Source organism: Anser cygnoides, chromosome 4 (genome assembly GCF_040182565.1).
Source record: "Anser cygnoides isolate HZ-2024a breed goose chromosome 4, Taihu_goose_T2T_genome, whole genome shotgun sequence".
In the NCBI taxonomy this organism is placed as follows: Eukaryota; Metazoa; Chordata; class Aves; order Anseriformes; family Anatidae; genus Anser; species Anser cygnoides.
In genome coordinates, this window is record NC_089876.1 from 73,932,225 (window position 1) to 73,953,893 (window position 21,669).

A 21,669-nucleotide genomic window follows, 5' to 3' on the forward strand; every position below is an offset into this window, starting at 1 on the left:
GGCCATTTGTGCCTCTTCAGAATGAGGGCAAAAAAATAGCAGGAGCTTTCACTCATTTTTTCTGAGGTCATTAACCTTACTATACTTTTAAGGTAAATACAGGCTTAGGGAAGGATTTTCTGAGAGATCAGGTCTAAAAATGTCTCCTTTGCTTCACGGGTGGCAAAGCCATTAGCTTATACAGGGCAAAGATTGTCTGCTGGTACCACAGCTGCCCGCAGAAATGGACATTAAAGTGATGCAGAGGTGGCTAAAGGGAACAGCAGCCATGGGGACTGTTGGTAAAAGCATTTTCCAAGAGAGGGATCATATCAGGGGCTGCCTAAAAAGACTTTGCAAAGCAGTGTGTTAAAAGTTGTTCCAAATCAGTGAAGCTCATTAAGATCATCTGATGGTTCCCACAATAACTTGTGACAAGTCAGGGGTGTCCTAATCCTACCTGATCTACTTATCTAAAGAAAACAAACAATTCACATCTGTCTATCTCAAACATGAAGATACTCTCATGGTCCTAAAAGAGTTGTGATAATTAAATTAAAGGGAATCTAAAAGCCCAGGACAAATAGACAGTCTCATACGTGCTTTCCCCATAAATTTCCGGTGATTGTGTGGCTCCCTCCCTCCCCACCCCATGGGGTATGTGAACCATCTGTGGGAGGGAGCAGCCAGTGCAGTATGATGTCTGAAACCCCTCACGGCAGCCTGCAGTCGTGGTGGCTGTAAGCTTTAACCTCCTACATTGGTCCTCACTGAATCTCTAACTCTGCAACAGCTTCCTCACAGAAAGCAACTGGGTCAATCCCATGCAAAGCGTTAATTCATTGAGGGCAAGGGAAAAGAAGTCTGAACAGAGCTTTTTCTGCTTCTGATACCAACTTTGTTAGTACCCAGCCTAGGCTGGAGGTGGAATAGCGTCGTGCCCAAAAGGAAGCCCAAAGCAGAGACCTATCTTTGGTAGGTCTTGTGTGCGAGCGCTATGCTAGGTTCAGACAGCTTTTTGCTTTTAATGCATCTGTACAGTAGCATGCCCCAGAAACCATGGTCCTGCTCAGCTAATGTGCATTTTATCTAGAAAACATCCATACAGCCACCCTACTGTATGAGGCTTGTGTAGTTCAGATTTCTTGCACAAGAATTCATATAGTTATGTTACCGGAGATGAACTGTGTTCAATTTCATGTGAAGTTCATGGCTGAAGAAGTCTGGTCATAGCACAAACTACATATTTAGCAATATAAAATATTTCAGGCAGCCAATTTTACTCCTTATTAGGAGTATACCAATAGTGGTATAAAAGCAATTTTTTTCCAGAGCTGCAATTGCTGTTAAAATTGCCATTTTCCATCACTTTTTGCCGTGCTAAAGGACATTCAATTCCAGGGTCAGTTATTTGTTTGTTTAAAGATAGTAAAACCGTATTTGTTATAGACATCGATTTCACCAAAGCATTTAAATGTCTTTGTAACAGTAGATGCTCATTTTGTGAATGAAATCAGGAGATAGGTTACAGTAATTGTGCAATCACAATACAATTTATATTACTTGTTCTCTATAGGCTTGGGTCTTTTGATGGCAGTCTTCTCCGTTGTACCCGGTGTAAGCATGAAATGGAAATTCATACTCTGAAAGGAAGCAGTTTGAATTACTCTGTAAACAGAAATTACCTTTTATGCTGGTTTTTGAAGCAGTAAAGATAGAAAAGATGAAATTATTAATTATAACTGTTAGTAGATTTCTCAGGTTTCATTAACATGGAGTGGAAATTCTCCTTAGAGTATGCTTTTTATACTCTGGTAAGGCTCTTTTTGCTGACGCTATTTGACCTTTTAGAATCTGCTAACAGGATGCATGCTATTGGTTAGAGTTCATGTTATTTGCTCTTTTTAAAAATTACTTATTGACATCTATTTCATTGCTGGACATCTCAAAAAAAAATAAAGCAAAAGAATTAAGATATCGGACATCTATGGATGTTTTTTGATAAAAAGCTTGCATTTGGACTTTTTTTAAGAGAATTCTGTGTAATATGCAACAGTACAGTTAGCTTGGATGTTGTTGTCCAAGCCTTAAAATTACTTCCATATTCATTTACTGCTGGTGCGATGTCGCCTTAAGTCAGTGTATATGTACGATTGTTGTCACGTTTTGTTTTGTTTTCTTGAAGATGGTGAAGTAGAGACAAGAGTAAGAAGTCAGATGGCTGTACCTTAGGATAACATTCCTAATTCTTCTAGTGATGTCAAGTCCAGTTTGTGGAACTTCAGTCAAAATGTTGAGCAGTCAGGATTGAAGACGTTGTGCAGCAAATATTCCTCTGAAGAACCTTAGCTGCTATTACAGTTTTAAGATGGCTTATTATAATTCTTTAACTTAGCAGGAGAACTCAAAGTATTGTAAAGCATGCTGCAAATATGAACTAGTATAAGCTCAAACACATACCCTTGTTGATAAAAGCTCAGTCTGCCAAGACTCCTAAAATAAGCGACTTGATTTACACAAATGCTGTGCATTTACAGTTTCTTGGTTGCCTGATGGAAATAAAAGTCAGGCAACACTCAATTTAAAAATCAATTTAGGTTTGTTAATGTGGCTTTCATCTAAAATATGTTGTGTCAAAACAATACTGGTGTGGAGTAGTGATGGAATATTCTTCATCCAAAAAGCAGTCAAGAATTTGTCCTAACAATTTTTCTGTTCAGTCATAACTTCATTATGCCTACTGCAAGAACTGAATGCAAGTTCCTTGAATCCTTGTATCTAATGATGAGGTGGGATTTTACTCCTTTTCCACGTTAACATTCTGCGGGAGCAAAAAGGAGAGAGGCAGGGGGAAAGGTAACTAAATTCACCACTGCTGTGCCAAATTTTAATATGGGAAGTATGTAAAAATCAGAAGGTTTGTTTAAAACAAGATGAAGTGGCAACTAAGAGACTTCCAGAAGGAATCAGAACTATTATTAAATCTTTCTTCCAGCGCATGAAGGCCCGAAAATATGCTGCATAATCTTTAGGACAACTGATAACTGGGATGTAAAGGAGAACTCAAGAAAAATAACTGAAAGTTAAAATAGAGAGAAATAAAATGAAATATTTGTATCAGTGTTTGCTTTAGAAGGATCTGTGTAGATTCTCAAGCTGTAGTCCTGGTTGGGAGACACGTGAAAAGGGACTGTCGAGTTGAAAGAGTCATGAAGTTGTAGCAAAAATGGGCAAGACTGGGAATGATCAGGGCTAACTAGTATTCATGAAGAGCTCTGAGGGAATTTAAGAATAAGGTAGTGGGATTTCTAACAACAGTATGCAATTTTTCAGTTCTGCAGTACTAAAAAGCTGTAAATATGATGCCAAAACCCAATTTCTCTAGGTAGGGACCTGACCTTGAGTACTGCAAGCAGGTTAATGTGTTATCTCCGCCAGACAAATTAATAAGCTGTAATAAGATATTAAATCTGTACCGTGGAGTCTAACTAGGTTATTTGTAAGAATCTGCAAACCTCATCAGGTCAGTAATTGTTTGAAGTTAAACTTAGCTACTGATACAAAGTATTCAGGGTAGTAGAGAAGAGGGCTGATTGGGAACTACCTGGGAAAGGCCTTATGGGATTTAGTAATTATGCAATAAAATGACAGATGATATTTAGTGTAGGTAAAAACAAAGTGATGCAAGTGGAGAAAGGAGTCCTGTGTTGTCATACAAAACGAAAGGCTTTAGGCAGGCTATTAGCACTCAGGAGTGAGACCACGCAGTTCCATGATAATGCCAACTTGTTGCTAGGCAGCAGATCAAAAAGCAAATGAAATTAGGAATTATTAGAAAAGGAATAGAGAACAAAACAGAGGACATAATTAGGACAATGCCTAAATTACATGGTTCACCTACAAGTTGAGTATCATGTGCAGTTCTTCTCCCATCATCTCAGAATAGTTATATTAATGCTGGAAAAGGTTCAGAAAAGAGCAGTGAGGGTGATGGAGTTTATTTTCCATAAGGCACAATTAAGTAGACTGGAGCTCTTTAGGAACTAAATTCTGGGAATGAGTAAGTCATTAAAAGTGCAGACGGGGCAGATAGAGATGGAGAATAAAATGAATTGGGGGGCTATCAATTGAACCTAGCAGGAGCCAGGTGTAAAACAGAGCAGAGGATGCACTTCACACAGTGAGTATTAAAGACGCTGCCAAAAGACCCTGAGGGTGCAAGAAGTTGATGGTGCCCTGGGGCAGTCTGGATGCATACTTGGAAAAGAGAGACATTGTGTGCTGATGTGTAGACAAATCACAACACAACAAACCACAGGCGATTAGAAAGCAGAGTAAGAAGGCAGAGGGAAATGCTATTTATACTTGATTTCTCATTTTTCTACATGTAACTTGCAGTTATAATATAGGTCTAAGTGCTGGGAATTATAATCTTATCTCTGTTTAGCTTTGTCCCGGTTCTCTAAGGTGAAAAATACAACCTGTGATACAAATAAATATTGTGCTATTTCAGATAAATCCTAGAAACCTTTATCAGATGCATCTGTCTTTTAACACTGATTTTTCTTTAAGGTGATAAGCAAATTTTTGCAAGTCTTTGGCAGTCATGTAAATTTTCAGAAATGTAATATGAAAACATAGCATCATAAACCTATGAATTTCAAATTTCTCAGATTAAAATATTTCTAAAGCATTATATAATATACACCTAGGTAAAAGCATGTCTTGGCTGTAGAATTTTCTTCCTTTTGCAATGAAACATTTCTCAATGGAACTAAAGTGCTTTAAAATCCCTCTTAAAAAAAAAGTGAGAGATTTCTTAGTTATGCTGAAAGGTCCTTTATTAAAATATTTATGTGATTTGTAAAACTTTTGCTTGGATGAATTGTTCTTTCAGGGACAGTTATGTACTGGTAGCTTGATAACTGTGATTCAGTAGTGCTAATATTCAAAAGACTTTTATTAAAATAAATAAAGGTAGCAGATACTTTATAAGAGCAGGACTGTTCTTTATGAAAACTTTGTTTCCTTATACAGATAGCCATTTGGAAGAATTTCCCACTCTCCTTCACTGTGCAGCCAGATTTGGATTAAAGAACCTTGCAGCTCTTCTACTCAAGTGTCCAGAGGCCACATGGGCTTGTAGGATAGCCAACACACACGGAGATGATCCAGCAAGTCTTGCTGAGAAGCATGGACACAAGGAACTAAGAAAATTAATCAAAGAATTGTCAGTAAGTTCATATGCTTTTTCATATGCCATCAATAACCTGGGCACCGTGATGTTTTTACTACTGGGTAACATACTGTCTCCTCTTGTAAAGCCTAGTACATCACAGTCCTTCTGTCTTAAAATATTACTGTACTCTTGCTGTCTCAGAAGGAGGGGTCAAGATGGGGTTCCACCACTTTGTCTGCACTATTTTAATGAAGATAAGTGTTTCTGTGTTGCCTGACTTTTAGGCATGTAATAGAAGAAGAGTGAAAAAGAAATACCTCACATGGCCTAGCTAGGTCTGTGCTTTCAGCTCTTACCAGTAGTTATATTGTAAATGGTCTACCCTAACCATCTAGAGTAGGAGATAAAGACTTAATCAGAAGTCACTTCAAAAATGATTTCTTGAACTCATCATTGTCTTGCTTCAGCATTTGACAAAGAGATTGCTTGCCCTGCCTTGGCTGTCCACTCCATTGTGAAGGAAGATGAAATTTTCCTACCCTTTGTTAGATGGACTAAATCTTTCTTCAGATGGATATGCAGGAGGGGAGGTTGGGCAGTAGTTGCCCTTCCACATGAAAGATAATAATAGAGAAATGCTGTCCATTCTAGCAAGCAAGCTATTGCCAGTAAAATGTAACAGAATTCATGTTATAAAAAGTAATATACCGTAGTGACACTTGAGAGCTTTAACCTATTTTAAGTGCTTGCTGTGATAACTGTAATATGAGGTGATAAGCCTTGCCCCAGAGGTTTTAAAGCCTAGAGCACAAATCAGGTAAATTGTATATCAGGACAGGATATGGAAGTTGGCTGTGTTGTGTAGGCATGGTGCAGTTTTACTGATGGTGTGATTATTTTTTTTGTGTTGGATTCCATGTTCATGGACAAGTGTTCACAACAGTCACTGAAGAGAAGAAATGGAAAGAGTGAGAAAGCCAGAAGGTTCATTTGTTCATTATCAGTCATCTTGATGTAACCATGGATAGACATAAGACCAAAGATGGGATTGAAGAAGTATAAGATAATAGCTATGTAGGTTATGTAGGGGAGGATTTTTAACACAACTGATGAAGAAAGTGCAAGAAACGTAAGGGTGATTTAAAATAGAAAAAGATATAGTAAAGAATGGAAACACTGAATCACGTTAGTTATTAAAATAGTAGAGCAAGGACACAGCGATTGATTCATTTTTTTTTTTACTTGATACAGCTGGCATCTAATGTAAAGGTGAAGGAAAGGCATTGGGAAAACTGAATAAAAGTTTATTGTGGTCAGTGCTGAATCTTAAAGGTGACCTTAGGAATGCGTTAAGAGCTGATCTTATTAAAATGAGTTCAGGGGAAATATTGCAGCCCCTACTGCCTGAAAGAAAGACATTTTGGCAGTGATCAAGATGCTGAATGAGAATGTTTTATTTACCTTTTTGTTGTTGTTAAACGGCTGTTGATATAGGCGTTAAAAAGCTGGGGGAGGGAAAATATCTACAAAGCAAGAAGTTCCTATCTAGTGGAGAACGTGATCTGGTGTCTTTTCAGAATTGACAGGGAATATTTCCCTATGTTTACAGGGCAATGGATCTGATCTCAAAAGCACTGCAGAGCTTTTTCTGCTGGTAATGCAAAAGAGTATTGTACTACAGACATGATGCGTTTACCTCTGTTTTGATACCATAGCTAAGATCAGATTCATCTAAAGAAAATGTGATCTTCCTTACCATCCAGCATAAAGCTGTCCATGAAACCAGACAAAAGCAGACAAATTCATGGGTTAACATGTTAGTAATTTTGCATTTAACAATTTCTAATTGCTGTAGTTGTCTGACAGTCAACCTTGCACTGGTCAGAGAGCCCCTGCGAGTAGCAGTGTGATGTACAAGGTCAGGCCCTCTAGGTTTTGGAGCTTACCAGTTTGCTTTGAAGAGAATAGAACTGCCAGATGTCCTCTTTGTAAGTTCATGTGCCCCCAGTACTGTATGTAAAGGATTAGTAAAACTAGGCAGAACATGAATAAGTTAATACCTAACTCTCTGTGAGATACCTGTGTTTCTTTGCTAAGGCGGTCATGTTGGTCAAAGAGTTGAGCACTGATAAATTAACCATGGAAACCGTGGTTAGCCATGGTTAATTAGTCATGGTTAATGATAATGGTTAATTCTGTAGGACATCTATTTTTTATCCTGAAATTGTAGAAATACTCCCTCCTGCATTTCAGACGTGTGTCTTTGTTGTGCACCCCACACAGGACTGGAGGCTCCGAAAAATGAATCCTTTCCTTTTTCTTCTTAGAAATACACTCATATTTGACATAATGGTATAGTTTGGGGTGACTGAAAGAGAAGATATAAGCACGTATGGTACAGACAGACTACAAGTGATACACATTGAGAGATTGCATTGTGCTACGTGAGCCTTTTTGTATTTCAGTAGGTTTTGTCAGTGATGGAAGGCAGTGTTTGTGAGGGTGATAGATTTCACTCTAAAATTCTAAATTTTTCCTAACAGGATATGTGCATATCTCAGATTAACTTTTCATTTTTAGTTGGGTAGTTAACCATCTTATGGTTCCTTGGTATAAAATTATCAATCTATAACATGGATTTTTAACGGTAAATCTGATTTTATACAATGTAATCTTTCACTGAAGTGGTCTCTACATGGTATGTGTCGGCTATTGTTTACATATAAATTGTTGATGATAATACTTCTTGCCTCATGAGGACTGTTTTCCCAAGTCTGAATCCTTGTACCAGGACTGAAATATAACCAACTCTACTACCATCGTAAGAATAAGACATCTGGTTAGGATAAGTAGTGTACCTCCAATTTTCAGCTGATTCAAAGGGCATGGCTTACTAATGCGACACAAGTGAAAACTGGAGTATGCTTCAAGCCTGCCAAATGTGTAATATGGTATTTTAGAAATGTTAGCTCCAACCCCAGGAAGAAAAATGGCTTATTTGTGTCGCCTGTAATAGTGCACTTAAGAACAAAAACACTTACTGTACTTCTGTAATTGATGGGAATGTGGAAAAGAAATATTTGTGTGGCTCTGAGCCAAGCAGAATTTAGTTTAACCACGATCCAGGAACTTCCCGTTACAGTTGGAGCATTGAAATTGCTCATTATTACAACAGAAGTACTTTTGTACTCGCCATACCTCTCACTGTTTTAAAATTGGTACCTGTGTTTTGCCTTTCCTTTAAGGAATAGCCTCAAAATATTCACAGTAATCCATCACTTCTATCTTAAAGAGCAATAGAGTTCCAGAAAAATGAGTGTATTAGATGTATGTTCAATTTGTCCAAAAACCTGAAAGTGCCTTTCATATGCCTTTGTGCTGGGGAGCCCTTTGGGGAATAAGAATTTCCTGAGGTGGTTAGGGAGAGGAGGCAGCAGAAGGAGAAGGGGCGACACCGTGGCTGCTATTTCTGCCTTCAAACCCGGGGCTTTGCCGTGCAGCCCTCTCTGGTGGGTGGTCAGCAGATGTGTGCTCTGGGCTCTTCTGGCCAAAGCGAGCTGTAGGACCTAATTTGCACACTGGTTCATCTATGGCACAAGTGCCCTGTCATTGTTAAAAGGAAAAACCTCCTTTCTGGAGCTGGATACTAACGGCGTTGATGCGGGGAGCGTTACAGCCACAGAAGGCAGATCGGGAGGGCTCGGCTGGCACGCCAGGAGCTGATCTCCTCATTTGTGTGAAAACAAAGCACGAGGGAAGGCTCACATAGCATGTAGCCTGCTTCTGTTGTTACAGCTGTATGGATGGGGGAGTTGGGAAGAGATTTTTACCTTTTAGTACCACTGTTACATGCAGGGCCATTAAATGCTAAAACATCACACCCTTTAATAAGCTGTATAAATGCATGTTCCCACAACCAGAAGTGTCTGCCTTGTCTCTCAGACTCCTGCATTTCAAAAGCTCATTGAAAATATCTCCCTTGCGAGAAGGGAACATTGCAAGGCTCGATCCGTTTGTGTTAAAGGTACTAAACTGATGGAGCCAGCCCTGAAACAATCTGTTTAATGGGGATTATGATAAAGCTGAGTTTCAGACATACCAGTAGTTTATTAAGCAGATTGTATTTTTCCTGCATTTTAGCACAAAGCCACGTAAATGGACACTCATTTCCAATTCCAAGGCATTTTCATTCGTGTTAAATGAAGTTCAATTCTCTCTTCTGTAATATAAAGGAGGAATATTGCTTAACATTCTGCGATAACATCCTGAGTTGTCACTTTGTCTTGTGACTTTCATCCTCAATAGAACCAAGTACTTGAATGTTTTCCGTAATTACTTTTAGGTTGAATCGCATAAATCAAGTGTGTGAATGTAGAACTAGTAAGAGCCATTCAGTAGGAATGCTGGCAGGAGTCCTCATCTCAGAGTATCTGAAGAGGAGAAACGATGAACCTTTTGAGCTTGGTTGGTCCAGCTGATGGCTCAAACTCCACTAAGAATGGCTGAAGTACTTTCGCTTCCCTTTAGCCATAGGCTCAAAGCACGTCTGCAGTCAGGTGTTACGTACCTGTGACAGGTAAGTACCTTGTTAAGCCAGAGCAGTCTGCTCAGATATCGGGGCCCTCCTTCAGATGTTTGTCTGCTGTGCATGCTCTGTCTCTGAAAGCCGTTTTGACACCAGGTTCCTGTTCTTGTTACCAGCTGTGGTCTTTCAGGCCTGCATAAAAGTTCTGCCTACAGAAAATAAGGAAATCTCTTAAATGAAGCTCTAATCCAGCACACAAAGGAAGACTTCAAAAAATAGAGGAGAGAAAATTTCCAGGCATTAAGTGACTAATGAGGGGAGTATATTCAATTTGTGACCTAACTGCTTAAAACTGGAGGTCGCACTGATAGCCAGTCTAGGCATTTAAGCTTTGCTATGGGCGTAATTCCTTGTTCCAGCACTTTGGTGCTAATTTCTCCCTTCCTTTTCTGTGCTACTGAATGGGTCAGTCAGGAAGATTACTGTGTGCCACTTGTAGTATACATCACCATTTCTAAGAAAAATACAATTCAGAAGGCGTTTTATCGCTTGTTATTGCAAATAACTTCTGATTGTTGGCTTTGGCCTTTAAAGCAGATTCCTAGGGGTGACATGAATGTCGTTTAAATACAAAAATTGAAATAGTTGTTTCATGTTCCACCACACAGTCAAGACAGCACAAATTCATTTTGAGTTCTAAAATACCTTCTAAAATTTCTGAATTGGTTGCCTAAAATTTGAGGCAGAAAATACAGGTTTGTTTTTAACCTGCCCAAGACCTAACTGTCCAACTGTCACTGGCCAGGCCTGTGACAGTCCATATCTAAACAATAGACAGGTGGAAAAGTCGTCTTCTTGCCACTAACAAAACCCTGTCTGGGTTTCTCGTTTCATTTAATTTTCCATGTCTGGCTGTTTCAGGCACCTCTTAGGTGCCTGACACCTCTTTTTGAAAATATAATAGGCATTTAATTCTGCAGATTTTAGTGAAATTCCTGTGAATTTAGGTAGATTGGGACAGTGCCTCAGAACCCATTTTATGGAAGAAGCGTGTTGGATAAGCGTTGTGTTGGGAAAAGTCTTCCTGAAATTACAAGCTGTATTTTCATAAATCTTTGTGAGCTGGATGGGCAGGTGTGTAGGCTGGCAAATAATTCATCGATGTACATTTCACCCCTCTCACGCCTGTCTTTTTGAAGTAAATGGTTGGACCAGAATCCAGAATTTCTTCAAGTGTCTTCAACTTGGTAAAACAGAAAATGATCTACAGAAATGCTGTATTGTGGAACTTGAGGGCAGTTTTTTCCTCCACTGTTTTAGGCAAACAGAATCTTACCTGGCATCATAGCTGCCATCTCCAAATGGCAATGAATCTTTAGATGGCAGGTATTCTTTCAACAAGGATTCTCATACTTGATAGCGAATTCTAGCAGGTCATCAAGAATTAGCTTTCACAAACACAGAACTATTATTCTTACATCAGTGTTTGGCTTTGTGTTTCTGGAAACGGCTGAATGAAAAGGCAGAGCTCCCCAGCATGAAACTATTACGTTTTCAAATCTGGTTGCAATCTCTTCCAGAGCTATTAACGTTCTGCTGGGCAAGGACCACATGTCGAAAGATGAAGTGGATATATATTAAAGAACCTTAAATGAAATGAATCTGATTGCTATCAGTATTTGTTTAATTACTTTAAATGCTACTATAGTGTTGCACTGGGCCATTGCTCATTACTTTCAAATAGCTGGAAGAGGATGCAAGAGAGAAGGGGATTAATCTGGTTTCTAAAATTTGTGCTAATCCACTAGTGATTCCTCTGTGAAGCCTGCTGGGATAATATTCTTTCAATAGTATTTTAATGTTCGGAAATGTTGGTTACATGCATCCTTTGATATTCTGGAAGTTACTTAACTGAGAAGAACAACTGAATATATTCTTTGATATGTTGTAGTGACTGGATATTCACAAACCCGTGGCAATGAAATCAAATTCTTAAACTTCTTGAGGAATTTGAGCTGAGGAATCTATGAACTTCTGCCAGATGATAGGCAGATGACATCCTATGATTTCAGTGAGGTGTTTGTTCATAGGGACCTCTTTTTTTTTCATAAAATTGCTTGTGGAGAAGTTTTGTATTGTCAGTACTTGGAGTCGTATGGGATGTGGTTGGGGGTATTATTTTTATTTTACTAGCTGGCAAGGTTTCCTTTTCACATACTCTCAGAGGGACATGATCTCTGTAATAATAACTTGCTGGCACATACTGCCTTCTGCGGTCAGACTTGACGATTTGTGTTTTAGTGAAAAGATAAGGTACTGACTGAACATAGAAAAGCTTCGCTTTAAGGAGAAAAAGCTCGATTTCTTCTTTAAAAAAAATCAAAGACGTGAAACTAAACACATTTTTAAGGTTTCCGTGTAGACTTTCATTCAGGCTAGAACCTTGCACCTTAACGGGGATCAAGTCTTCTGTCGTCACTGGAAAGAATGATAAATAGAGCTGCAGAGTTGGAAGCTTTCTATATGAGATGCTTATTGCATTTTTTGTATAATTTAAAATGAACTAGGATGGTTTCTCCGAAGAATTATCTGGTATTTTGTCTAATCTTCTGATATTTGGCAGTTATAACAGTGGCACAGTGGAAGTCAGTTGTTTGCAATTCAGTGATTCAAAAAGCCTTCACAATTTTTAAGGGCAACTTGAATACTAATGGAATTACTAGGCAAAATGCTTGTGAATTGGAAACAGGAAAAATGAAAAAGGGTTCTGTAACAACCCTTCTGTTCTTAAATGTATTTATGACTGCAGAACCAAGGGATCGCCAGAGTCCTGCTGATTGTTTTGTGACAGGGCAACATCAGTAAAGATGCTTAGCTAGGGGATTTTGTTATGTTGTTTGGGGGGTTTTGTTTGTTTTTTCAGAAGTAGTTTCTAGGCTGAAAAGAGTCACCCCAATCATTCCATCTGCATTATTAGGCTCTGAATTTGCTTGAACATGTGAAAAAGATTCAGACAAACTTGTTTATGTTAAAGAAAAATACAAATACAGTGTTTTATAGAAATAAGAGAAAACAAAAGTGACCATGTTAAGTTGTCATAGAAATCAGTGGCATGCTATGCCAAACCTGTCCTCTGTATCTTTAAAGAAGGATGGAAATAAATATGTTTTGGTAGAGACTCTGTACTAGCCTGAGGAGGTGTTAGAAGGTACATGGTAAAGATGCACAGAATAATGACTGTTTTCAAAGTAAACAAGCCACTTCTGCTTAACCTCTGTCATAAGAGAACAAACAAATTTGACATGAAATGCTATTCACTGTGAGATGTAATTTCTCTGTTCAGCTGGTTAAGATACTACTGGAGCCAAAAGCATATGAAGGATTTAAAAGGCTAGACGTTTTAGTGGATGTCGAAAAGTTTTTGTCACTGTATGTAATGCTTTGTTTCCATTGTGAGAGTAAGAATCCTCTACCCAAGGTTTACAACCAGTTGCAGGAGTTAAAGAAGAAGCTTTCCCAGGAAGAAGCTACTCCATAGTTGTCCATTAGAGCAATTGTTCCTTGCACCTTTCCTGTGCTGTTCTAAAAACTCTATTGTTATGTGAGCATGTTCTTTCTTCCTACTATTTCTTTTTCAAATACAGACATCTCAGACACCCTTACAATGCAAAGGAAAAGGTGAAATGATTTCAACTCGTCTGCTAACTCCAGGTTTAGTAAACAAGGAATGAGTGCTGGGGCATACCAATGTAAAGACCAGAAGCAAGTTTAGGGTATTGCCTCTGTTGGATGAAGTAATTTGAAGGTATGTGTTTAGCTGTCAAAAAGCAAATATACTTTGAAATAGTGTATGATCTCAGTGAGACTATGTGGAGTATGCCCTTCGGCTGCCTCCCAGTGATCTGGGAAGGAGTCAAACATCTGTCACATCTTACAAGTTGGTGAGCAGAAAGAAAGCAAGCGTATCAATGTCACCTTTCTGCAGCCCCTCAGAAGGGGAAAACCAGAAACAAAGAGCACGCAAAGAGCAAAACTATGGTAAAGGGGATTTCAGTTTTGTGAAGGGAAAATAGAAGAGGAAGGGAGCTGTTAGTTATTGTGGTAATATAGATTGTGTGCCAGGAATACCTACCTTTTGAATGATATTGTGAGGTCCGAAGGGAGATTTTTGATCTCAAAACCCAAAGAAAAACTGGGGGGAGAAGGAAGAATTAATGAATAAAGTTAGGTACGAGACTTGCCATGTCCTTAGCAGTCTGAAGGTTCAGAGCTCTGCACAGCTCTAATAGTGACTTACGAGACTTTCCTACAGCTGTAATTTATTGCTTAATTAGAAAAATTGTCTTTAGGTTCTACATCAATAGAATGACCACTGGGGAAAGGCATTTCTCAAAGCTACCAAGCCCATTATATAAAACTGCTTTAAAAAATCCATTCCTGCCCTGCATATTGCTAGTTCTGTTTAACACAGCCATGCAAATCTCCATTTATAATTCTGAGGAGTCTGCACAGAAGGCACGCTCGTTGTTTTGCCTTCTCTTCCCACCCACATATATTGTTCTACAATAAATGATTCAGTATTTCATTACCAAGACTCTAGGGTACCTAGCAGTATTCATTTGCTTGTCTTCTATTTGATACAAACTTAAAACTGGTTTCTGGGTTCCCATACTCTACCAAACTCCAAAGAGGATGCAGCAATTGACATATATGTTTGCTTTCATGGTGGATGTCAATATGTTAATAGATTCCTTTAATAATACATGCTTAATAACCATTGCAGTCATTATAATGCTGTCTGGAACAGGCGTAGGCAGCCTTCCTCAACCCCATGAGCTAAATGCCAAAATCTTTGTGTCTGGTAGCAGCAGTGTATGCATATCAGAGGTTTGGCAGTTTTTCCTCAGGCAGCAGAAGTGAACGGCTCTCTGCAGCTCTTCCTGCAAGCGTGAGGCATGTGCCTGGATCTCAGTGCTCTCTGATGGTGCCAGTCGTATGATATTACTTACTCCTGAGATTTTGGTTATTTATCTGCTCCTGCATGGTCACAGGGGTGATCTGGGAACCATCCTTTAAATATTAGAGAATTGCTTAAGACCTGTGGTTGGCCACCTGTGGCCTTCTGAATTCCAGCTGAGTACATCTGCTCTTAATGAATACCACTTTCCAGAAAGCCAGAGAGCCTCCTGCCACATGGAAGACGCTAGCAAGTTCCTTTCAGGTTACATAGGAAAACACAGAAATCAGTATCTGTACCAGACCCGGAAGTAATATAGTTGTACGTGTGATTCCTAACAGGATCACTTAAAAGATCTTTGAAAGTTTGATTTTAATGAGATATATTTTAAGGAAACTGCTGCCAGTTGATAGCGTGTACTGTCTTATGTAAATGGGTCAAAGAATTGAACAAAAGTTTCCATGGAGACTGTGTATAACTCCAAGGTGCTTTTCAAATTAATTAAAGCCTTGTTTTGCAAGGGAAAGAGGTTAAAGGTGACAAAATCTAGTGCTGGTGTATAGATCTGCAGGAAACTCTGGCCAGCTTGTCCTAGGGACACCTATCATCATTGACAACATAGCCAGTAGAATTATAGCAGAAAAAAAGTAGCGATTTGAATAGATTTCTTTGCTTCTCCAGAAAAGTTAAACGAGACAAACCTAGGTGCAGGCCTGAGCTAGCCATGAGCACACAGAACAAGAAGAAAACCTCCTGGAAATATCCAAAAAAAAGATCACTTCAGAATTCTGAAAGCAAACATGACTGAGCTTGTTAGTGAGAACTGCTCACCTCCTTCTTTTTCCAGATTATTAAATAAAGTATAACGTGTTATTTTAATGTTCTTGTTCTCTGCACCCATTAAGTGCGCTCATGTAATACAAGACGAAGGATGTTACTTCTCACTAGTTTTTTAGTAAATTAAATGACTAAGAAGCAAAAAATGGTGAGCAAACATACACAGTTCTTTGGACTGCATTGTGTTTTCCTGTGGCTCGTGAAATACGACGTTTAGTTAAAACTCAGGTACTCTGAAACAGGCTTCGTTCAGATACATGACTGAATAATTACTGAAGAACAAATAATGCACAGGGTTAGAAGCAAAATGCAGCCCATTTTTCAGGCAACACAACTAGGAAGAGTTGTTAGAAGACTTATTATAGGTGAAATTCTTCAGAAAAGTGGTCAAGATCTGGATAGGGTTTTAACTCTGTCCGCAAAGAGTGGGTGCCAACAAAAAGGACGTGGTAGAAGTGCATGTGTAGAGGCTTACAGCAACCTTGGAAGACTGCAGAACTGCTGGGCTAAATGAAAATATCCATTCCACGGAGCAGAAATAACATACCCAGGGCATAAATGAACAAAACGAAACCTTTATCGGAGCTGAAGTTTTAATCCACCTACCAGAGTAGAGCTAAAAAAAAGTCAAGAGATTTAGAACAGAAGACTGTTCAGGGATTTGGAATTATTTGGAATGGGGAACTTGTTCTTAGGGAATTTTTTCTAATCTGGCTGTTTCCAGCAGTAACTGGAGATCACTGGGAATGAAGATACACGTTGCACAAGGTATGCTGATTTAAGTAGAGACAAAGAAGCTAAAGATGATCACTGCAGTGTCTGAAGTTCAGAGGTACTATGACTGACTATAAAACTAAGTTATACTTACTGTGTGGCACCATGCCCTCATAAACATATTGCAAAATTTGACGCTTCTGGCTTAAGCAATGTGGCCACTAGCAAAAAAGGCCATTATACCAAGAAAATGAGGATTTAGTAGGATTTCTAAAATTTTAAAAGATTATTATCCTATTGAGAAGTTTTGTATTAAATGAAGTGCATCATACAGTGCTTTTCTACTGTCCATGAGGACTCAAGGGAAGGCCAGCAGTAGGTTCGCTGTCTGAGCATTGTACATGGCAGTCGGGTTACAAAGGACAAATTGAAAAATATATATATTGGTTTTGGTGAAAGTGACCTTTGTGAACTGCTGCACAAAGAGCTGCAGAGGGTTTGTGGAAATGACAGTAGCACAAAACAACAGAGGTTGCATATTCCCAATTATTACTATAATGAAAAGAATTTCTGCTGTAAAGTTGGTATTTTTTCTCTCTCCTTTAACAAGATGAGACTGGAAACTTTTAAACTGTTTTGGGTGAATATATTACAAAGCAAAGATAGGAATGCATTTAAGAACAGAAAAATCTATGGCGGGGGAGGCAGGAACATTTTATATTTGCTTTAAATGAACCATATGATTGGAGCCTCAGCTAAGGCTTTTCATGCATGTCAAAAATATAGGCCAGGTCAAGAGAGAAGATTCATTGTTGATAGTTCATGAAGAATTGGCTCCCTAGAGAAAAAGTAGGCACAGATTTGTTTATATTGCCGGGGGCAGGGGGAATCGTGTGTTCGGTATTTTTGTTCTCATTTCCCTAAGAGAGCTTCAAAAGATCTTTCAATAGCTCTCATAGAAAATGTAGATCAACTATATATTTCATATATATATGTGTGTGTATATATATACACACACGCAAAAAATATATACTATATCAAATTTGCTTTTGCTGAATAACAAAATACTTCACCTGATAATATCTGAAAATCGACCGTATTTATGTGGGCAAGAGAGACATGCTTTGCAATTAGGTACAGGTTTTAAAAATGAGTGCTGCTACTCATTATTTTCATTCTCAGAAGGCCAGTGAAAGAAATCATTTTAAACAGCAGGTACAGGCTGACGTGGTGGTAGGCTTATACTTGTATCTGTATTAAATCCTGTAAGTTGGCAGAATAATGCAAATGAATTATGGAATGTCATCTTCCGTAACCCAGAAAGTTGTGCTGTTGGTATCAGAGGACAGTTGCTGTAGAGGTGAAGGGCTACAGCAATAGAGAGCAGTCAGAACCCACCAGAATTTGTGGTCCAGCAGCTCTCTGCAAAATTATGTATTTAGAGTAGTCTCGGTGATTGCAGGTATTAGTGTTTTCACTAAAAGTAGTGGACTATTTTGCAGACTAGCAGGAGATTACCATGAAAAGCTGAGGCATCAGCTGCAGGATCTGATCCATACAGAAGCAGCGGGTTGTTGATACCTGACAGCGGTGATATTGGCATATTTTAGAAGACGTGGAAATCTACTGACATTTACAGGGGATGACGTGGACTACTTGAATGCTACTAGGTTGTTTAGTTAATAAACTGATTGTAAGAATTTTAATTGCAAAGAACCCCAGCTTCATGATGCTCATTTCAAACATTTTCCCTGATATTTTGTGAGACTTGAATTCATCACAGCCTCAATAAGTTCGTGAGTCATTTATGATATTCAGAATTGTAATTTGACCTTTCTTTTGGATTTGTCTAGTTAACAGATATTTCCATTTCAAATACTTAATAGTTGGGAAATTTTATTGTGTTCATTATAATTCAGTTAGCAGTGAAATGTTAATTGAATACTGCTAGTTTGTTTAGATAATAGCTCTAGATGAATTTGCAGATATTTTCTGATTGGAGGAAGTTTTGTGTTAGATTGGTACACAAATGATGTTAATGGTGTTATAGCTATTATTGATTTTATCAGTACTGCATCGGGCTCATGGCCTGCTAGTAGATAGGATAGGAACGTGGTTAAGAATTGTCCCTGAGTGGTTTGGGGAGTAAATGCTTCCATGGTTACTGAATTCTTCAATTTTTGGTCCCAGCATTGAGAAGAAATGTATATGAACGTCCCTATCTCTAAATTAGCGTCAATAGTGCGATTTAACAAACTGATTCTAGTCCTTGGCTCATAAAATTTGCAGTTATATGCTTTTAGTGAAACATTTTGCAATTTAAAAGCTGTTTTTGATTATATCCTTTAAGTATACCCTTTAAGCAGTAGATGTAATGTGTATCAGTACAGCTTGTATATAAAAGTACAGGGTGATGTTTCCTAGAGCCCAGACACACAAAACATCATGTATTAACATGCATTATTGTGAATAAAAACTAGAATTATCTACAATTACAAAATACTGCCAGTATTTGTTGGCCTATATATCAGCAACTAACTACCAAACTGTATTCTTAATTTTTGGTCCAGCTCCAAAATGTTGTAAGCATTGCATGCACAGAGTGTGCTCACTTTTTTCAAGAAGCTAAGCTTGAAGTTTCCTTGGTGGATGCATGTATTATACAGATTAGACCCCTTCTGTTTCCATCATCTGGAATGAACTGCAAAAATCCCTGGAGGTTAAGTTCAGAAATCCCTACAGACTCATTACCTCTGACCCATCAAGCTTGTATCCTGTATCTGAATAGGAATGAGGGATAGAGACAAATTATTTGAGTTACGGATTTTACACGTATTGTTTCACGTTTTAGCTGAGAGCAGAAATTACATGCTGTATTTGTAAAATCGGGACTGTTCATCTCATAGAATCACAGAGGTGAAAGCCCCATCCAACCTGGCTTTAAACACCTCCACGGATGGGGCACCACAGCTTCTCTGGGCAACCTGTTCCACTGCCTCACCACCCTCAGAACTTCAGAACAGAACAGAGAGCTTATTTATATTTCATCTAAACCCTCTTTTAGTTTAAAGCCGTTAATCCGTGACCTATTGCTACACTCTGTGATAGAGACCTTTTCCTGTTTTCCTGTAAGGTACCCCCCTTTAGGTACTGAGGCCCCCTTTGGGTATCCCTTTGTTTGTTTTGTTTTCCTCATACCGAAATTTCTAGTACTTCATCCTGAAGTGGCTAATGTAATTGAGATGAATTTGTGGGCGTGTTCCCAATTCTTTGCAGCTATGGTAAGTGACAGTGCGACAAGTAGCTCTTGACGTGAGCTGACGTCCTTTGGACTGAGTAGGTGATTCTCTCCCAGGGAATTCAGGAGGTAAAGAATCAGCCCCCCAGTTGAATATAAATTTATGAAAGATAACGCTGATTTGTTTTTCCTGTTTGCATCTTGGGGAATTTGATTCCAGCCTTCATATGTAATTAATGGAGGCTTTGAGTGTATCAGTGCTCCAAAGGAGCTATAGTCATGAAAAGCATGCTAAAGGTAGAAAAATCAAGTAATTAGCAAAAGCAGAGACTCTTAAATTGTGTTATTAATTATGGCACACTTTATTAGATTTAATCTTGCATAATTTTTCCTTAAAATGGGATTTTGTATGCTTTGTCCTTTTTTTCTTTTTTTTTTTTTTTAATGTAGGTGAAGGTATCTGGCTAATAGTTTATTCAGATGTTGCAGCATTATTGATCAGATATGATGCTCACTAAATTTTCTGTAGGCAGCAGTGTTTTGAGAACTTGCTGTCATTGACTTGGATGATTTTCTGAAATGCTTTTTATTATAGCTACCTTAAACCTTGGAATAATGTTGTTGCAAAATGCATGTAACACCTTTCAGTGCATGTGGCTTTAACAGCTGTTGAATTTGACTTTCACAGCCTGTTGCAGTTTTTCATCTTTACAGATAAGGCCTTCGTACAACAGCATGAAGCCAGAATTTCTGAGCTGATGTTAAAAATGGCATCACTTATAAGTCTGGAATTTTGCAAGCCAGAAAATTTGCAAGTATCAGAAAAAAAAAATCAACCTGCATTTGTTACTTTAATTTATGAGTCTGTTTTGAAGAGTCTGGGTATTATCCTTGGGAGATGTACAAACCTCCCAACGAGACAGAAAATATGTGACTTTCTGAACCTGTGTCTTCCATCAGGCATAAAGCTTTCAGTGGCACCAAGGCTGGTGATGCATTTATCTCCTTTATTTGTAGAATAAGTTTACAATGACTCATCTAAAATGATGTGTTTTCAGACCAATTAACAGGTGTGATTTATACAGTATCTTCACAATTACTAAAATCTAAATTGCAAGTGTTACTAGAAGCTATTCCATAAACCAGCAATGCAGAAGTGTTATATTAGTGTAAGTGAATCATTTCTTGCTAGAACTGGTTGGTATTTTCATTGTAAACCATTTATTTGGTTATTTTTTAATATCTATTCAGTTTATGGATTTATTCACAGCTGTTGCACTTTGCTTGTGACTTTGTTCCATAGTTCTGTGTCCTCTGTAGACGTGTTCAGGTGCTTTCACTGTCATTTCACCTCTTACCTTGGTCAAAATTATGTTCCTTCTTCTATTGATCAGAGAAATACAAGACTCGTTAGGAAAAAGATGAATGCCATTGGGGTTGTCAGGTTTTATTTTTCACACAGCAGTAGGAGGAGGATGTTTTATATGGTTAGAGAAAGATAAAGGGAAGAGAACTCAGGAAATTCTGTTGTATATATATGTGTGGGTTTTGTTGTTTGTTATAATGCATATAGGCTTTTTGTTTAGTGCTGCCTAAATTATGTATGCTAATAAAATTATGGTGCTTGTATAATAGGCTTGTGGATTAATTATATATGAGGTGATCTGTTAAGAGGGTGTAATGCTCTTCTAGTCTAGTGTTAATTTTCTCTTAGCTGGTAGGATGCTGACCAGTGGACCTGGAACATGATAGAGGAGTTGTTCAGCCTTATGTTCTTATTCCACATAGACCAATTTTTTTCACCTTTACATCAGAAAAGTCTTAAGATATGCGTCTCTGACTTCTCTTTCTCTTTCCCTTTGCAATTCCATTTCTTGCCCTAAGTGGGGCATGTAAATGATGTACAGAGTACATGTAAATGGCGAAACCCATGTACAGTACCCCTGAATAGCTTCTAGGTCTGGAAGAAAGCCAGCGAGTCTGCCTCTTGAAAATTACAGGCTACCTTGTTCGATATTGCTTGTGCTGCTAATCAGCATGCAAAAAGAAGAGAAGAGAAAATGGCTGGAGCAAAGGTTTGAGCATAGCTTTGTCTGGCATTTTCAGTGACAACGTGCCACAGTGATCTCCTACACAAGAACAGCTATATTTTTGTCTCTTTTTTGCATTTGGAGGAATGTAAAACAGTCAAGTTTTTGATCTTTGGATCAGAAACAGAGACCTGATAGTTTTGGGAACTC

The 21,669-nt window shown here is 38.4% G+C and overlaps 1 protein-coding gene across 7 annotated transcripts in view; it reads left to right on the top strand.

Annotated features, from left to right (window-relative positions):
- The window catches only part of BANK1 (B cell scaffold protein with ankyrin repeats 1), a 141,468-nt gene that overhangs the window by 57,209 nt on the left and 62,590 nt on the right, over positions 1–21,669 (top strand). For all 7 annotated transcript variants that reach the window (XM_066996832.1, XM_048066399.2, XM_048066397.2 and 4 more), the window contains one exon: positions 5,017–5,213. In XM_066996832.1, coding sequence (XP_066852933.1) covers positions 5,017–5,213 — 197 coding nt within the window. The remainder of the gene's footprint in view (positions 1–5,016; positions 5,214–21,669) is intronic.